Source organism: Cornus florida, unplaced genomic scaffold (assembly GCF_030987335.1).
Source record: "Cornus florida cultivar Cherokee Brave unplaced genomic scaffold, ASM3098733v1 CherokeeBrave_3.0.0_Hap2_Chr08, whole genome shotgun sequence".
Classification (NCBI taxonomy): Eukaryota; Viridiplantae; Streptophyta; class Magnoliopsida; order Cornales; family Cornaceae; genus Cornus; species Cornus florida.
The window spans coordinates 7,711,321-7,716,283 of record NW_026775578.1 but is presented as its reverse complement, the minus strand read 5'-3'; the positions used below and the strand labels follow the sequence as shown (position 1 = coordinate 7,716,283).

At 33.8% G+C, this 4,963-nt stretch overlaps 1 protein-coding gene across 1 annotated transcript; it reads left to right on the top strand.

Moving 5' to 3' along the window:
• The first annotated feature begins 1,335 nt into the window (after nt 1–1,335).
• On the top strand, nt 1,336–4,535 carry LOC132269179 (uncharacterized). The gene is made up of 2 exons (XM_059770268.1): nt 1,336–2,380; nt 2,499–4,535. Exon 2 carries the CDS (start codon nt 2,707–2,709, stop codon nt 3,952–3,954), a length of 1,248 nt encoding a protein of 415 aa, XP_059626251.1. The 5' UTR covers nt 1,336–2,380; nt 2,499–2,706; the 3' UTR covers nt 3,955–4,535.
• Nucleotides 4,536–4,963: the final 428 nt, after the last annotated feature.

Genomic DNA, 4,963 nt, shown 5'->3' with positions numbered 1-4,963 from the left:
ACAAAATAGTCTAATTTTAAAGTTTACTTTTTAATTTAATTAGATTAAACAAAATAATTATAAATACATCAATTATAATTGTTAAGGTCCAAAACACCCTCCAAGCTCTTATCTTAAAATACCAAAATATCCTTAGAGTTATATAAGTTCAAAATACCAAAAAAACAATTAAGAAACTATCGAATCCTGCTTTTGAAGAGGTGGATCCGGTGTTTGGAAGGAGCCGTGAGTGAAGAAAATCAATCTATTGCAACAAGCCTGACAAACGATTAGGGAGTATTTACAAATCCAAATTTATTTTACACGGTATTTTCTCCCTCTGTATATGTACAGTTTACATGTTTATAAATATACTTTTGAATCTATTTTCTTGTTCTGAAGCAAGAAAGACATTTTGTTTATAAATATAACAATTTAAGACGTATTTGTTGTGTGTTTGGAGAAATTGTTGTTGGTTTGGTTTTATGCAAATGAATTGTTTGATTAAATGCCCAATTGAAGAAACAAAACACTTTTTGAAGACACAGAACACTTGTGATCATGTTTAGATTCCTTGAGGCCGGCAATTCTATTATCTAATAAGTCCTTAATGTAGCATAGAGGCGTATGGTTTTCCAATCTTTTTTATTTCCCCCTAAAAGTATGGTTTTCCAATAATGGTGCAGCGGACCATGGTTTGGTATGAGATGGACAGAGCCAGTTACATACCTATTGTTTATGTGTTATGTCATACAACAGTCCTACCATTTCTCGGCTTATAGGATAACCCATAGTCTCTTGCTCCCCCACGTTTACCTTCCATAACCATACCAAGTCTCAGAAACTCTACCATCCTGACCATAAGTGTCATGAATATAGCACCTGTTGATTCTGTATATAGAGTTGTGGTTGAGACCCAGTGGGTACCATTCTATCAGTAAGACCTAATGTCTTTGGGTTTCAATTTTAGGAACAGGAATATGTCCTTCAAAGTTATAGTTTAACTTTAGGAGCTTAACATACCAATGGAATGCATGATGTGAGAAGTTCTATTTGTGAGAACAGAATAATAAAGGTTATACAATCTTATTTTAGTGAGAATTGAATATCACTGAATTGTAATTTATATGGCTTTATGATTAATGTTACTTTTCGGACTTCTTACAAATTGAGTAGTTTTTAGATGGAGCAATTGTTATTATATGAATTCAATCATACATGTTTTATAAACCTTGTCCAATATGGATCACCATATTTAGATAGAATAAAGATCATATGACAAAACTGAGTTATCAAACCTATGCAACCTTTAAATGATCCTATTATAAAATTTATGATTTTTCAAAATGTTTCTAAGATACTGAAATCAAATTACTATGAAGAAGAATATCATTTAGCCTGCATATGTAATCTTAATCACATGAAGGAGGAAAAAAAACATTTAGCCTGCATATGTAGCAGTATGCTCCCCATGTTTCACACTACAATTTCATTAAAGGAGACATAATATAATTTTTGCATAATTCAATTTACCACTGTCATACAAGAAAATTTTACCACTGTCATACAAAACAACTCTCCAATTCTCAATTCCTTGATCTGACTGACTGACATGAATATTACTTGGAAAGGAGTCATAAGATTAAATTGATTTTTTATTTTTTAAAACACGTGCTCATGTCTTCAAAACTGGTCAATTCGAGTTTTGTGGTTTAATAACTACTCGTATTCAATCCTCATGGTTATTAATTCAAGCTTTAGTTCAAGCCAATACTAATAATCATAATATAAAATAAGAAAGGAACTCACTTCAAACAAATTCCTTTGGTTTTGCATACAGGTCAAGCCATACTCTAGATTTTGGGCTCTAGAGTACCAGTTTTAAGTTCAGGTATTTTTGTTATGGCCTTCGGATTAGTAGATCTATTTGTCTGTAGTATTTGATTTTAAGCTCAACTCTTTTTTTTGCTTAATTCTTCTTCTTGGTTTTTTTTTTTAAATTTTTTTATTATTTTATTAATTTTTATGATCACAGAGAACCTCGAATAGATATGGAAAGAGAAGTCAGAGATGTAGTTTGTTTTTGTCGTTGCGGCGGAAAAAAAGTAATAAAAGAAAATAGTAGCATTATGTACGTAGGTGGTGTTACGGATGCTATTGCAATAAAGACGAATATGACGTTTGAAGCCTTCAAAGAAATATTGTGCCAACAATTTTTGATTGATTTTCATGGAAAAGTGATATGGTATACTAGCAAAATGGACAAGACTGAACTCTTGTGATTGTCTAATGATCTTAGTATGAAGGCAATGTTTATAGTAAATGACAACACAGTCGATATTTATATTGATGATGGAATGGTGGTTAGCCAAGAATCCTTTCCTAATCCAATCAACTTGAGGTACTTCAAGGTCTTAGTAAACTTAAAATGTTTTTTTTAAGTATATATATATATATATATATATATATATTAAATGTAGAGAATATGTTGTTAGTCTAATACTATAAATTTTATGCAGGACACCAAATGAAGATTGTGACAACTCTTAATTGTTGAACAATGACATTATCGGCTCTAGTTTGCAAGAATCTGCTTCTGTGCTGTGTCAAAATACTTATAGACATGTTCAAAAACTTAAAGGGGAAGGACAACTATTCGAAAGCCCAAATGCCTTCAAAGACGCAATTACTCTATTTGCATTTACCAATCGCTTTGCTTTCAAGTACATGAACAATAGTCGTACATATTATAGGATTAAATGCAAGGTTGACAACTGTCCATGGAAATTAACAGCTGGATGTGAAGGGGAATCCGACACTGTAAGGGTGAAAAGATTTAAAAATGTTCACACGCATACTGTACAAGATGTAAGTTACTTCAAACCAGTTGTGCGTTCAAAGGATTTAGGAAGAATTGTGATGAATAAGATTCGAGAAACCCCTTCTTATTTTCCCAGACAAATTAGCAAAGATTTTAAGAATGATTTTCGAATTAAAATAAATTACATGCAATCTTGGAGAACAAAGGAACACGCAAAAGAAGCCATTGATGGGAAGCCAGAGGATAGTTATAAGTTGGTTCCTTGGATGTGTCAACGACTGAGGGAATCTATGCCGGGCACTATTGCAAAATGGACATGCACAGAAGAAGGAAAATTTAAACAATTATTTGTATCGTATCGATGCTCAATAAGAGGCTTTGAAGTTGGTTGTAGACCTATTTTATCCATTGATGCTTGTTACTTGAGTGGCAATTACAAGGGCACACTACTTGGCGCCACTGGGTATGATACTGATGAGGGGTTGTATCCTTTGGCATATGCAGTAGTTTCTGGAGAAACTGATGAGGACTGGTTGTGGTTTTTACAAAATGTGAAAGAAGTCATAGGAGGGCGCATTGTAACTATCATAACAGATAGAAATTCAAGCCTAATCAGTGGGGTTAGAGATGTCTTTGGTTCACAGTGTCACTCATGGTGTCTTCGGCACCTAATGGAGAATTTTACAAAATTTATGAATAGTAAGAGTGGCTTGAAATTGCGTGGTTCATCTAAGGATACAGCAAAAAAGTTTCTTAATAAGATTGCATATGCAAGAACAACAGAGACGTGTGAAAAAGCATTACAAAAAATGGCTAGTTTTCGAAAGGAGTTGTTTGATTGGGTGTCAGAAAATGGACCAGAACATTGGGCGAATACTCTTTTTCCATTGCCGCGTTGGGATATCATGTACACAAACCAAGCAGAATCCTTTAATGCTTGGGTTAGAGAGGAGAGACTATTGTCGATTATGAGGCTAATGGACGGTCACTTAACAAGACTCACTGAGTTTTTATACAGAAAGAAGATGGAAACTGAAAGGTGGCCAAACCCTGTAGGACCGAATGTTGAGGATAAAATGAAGAAGAGACAGCTAGCTGCACATGGGTTTTCATGCATGCCTTTGGTCCTACGGAGTGTACAGTTTATGATTTAAAGAAACGAGGGTTCAAGGCTGTGTTTGGCAAAGAATCTTTTTGTAGCTGTATGGAATGGACTATGAGTGGCATCCCATGTGCACACGCCTGTTGTGCTATTGAGGCATACTCTCTTAATATTTATGACATGGTTGATCCATATTTGAGGGTTGAAAAGCAACGTGAAATTTATGAAGAAGTTATGTCACCTGTTCTAACGCATGACATGCCAATTCCAGATGAAATTGATAGCATAATGCCATTGCCTATTGAGGTGATGAACAATGCGTCTACTTCTAGCTCTCTTAGACCTCCATCTGTTAGGCGTCCTCCTGGTAGGCCTCGTACAAAAAGGATTGAATCACAATTTCAGGACAATAACATTATTATACATTGCTCTCGATGTGGTGAACCAAGACATAATAGGCGAAATTGCAAAGCACCACTGGCAGGATAAATTATTGGTCGTTGATCATATCTCATCACAAAAATGTGGTCTCTTCGTTTTATTTAGTGATCTAATTTTTTTTCACTTTTAGAAAAATAAAAATAGTGAACGAATTTTTTATTTGTATGGCAAATTTATGTGTCAATGGACTATTTTGGGTTGTTTAGATTGTGATGAATGATTGCACTAGTCAAATTTTGAAATTGTCATTATCAATTTTGATGTTGTATATAATTCTCTTACAAAGAATGTGGTGGTGGGATGGTTTTGATAAATAGTAATGGGGAAGCTGTGAAGATTGCCTTGGTTTTTTTTTTTACTCATATTAGAAGTTCTTTAATGGCAGAAAATCTTGTGTTTTAATACAATTATCAGGGTAGACTTCTTTAATATATCCGACACTCATATACTAAATTAACCCGAGATTCCACCCTTTTTAAACTTTGGTTACTTACTAATCTATACTGTTATGGAGTTCTCACCAATCATCTTTGCAGGAACATAATTCTTGAAGTAATTGAAATTTAACTCTGTTCTTGATCATAATTATTATGTTATATGCTCTGGATACAAACTTGGTG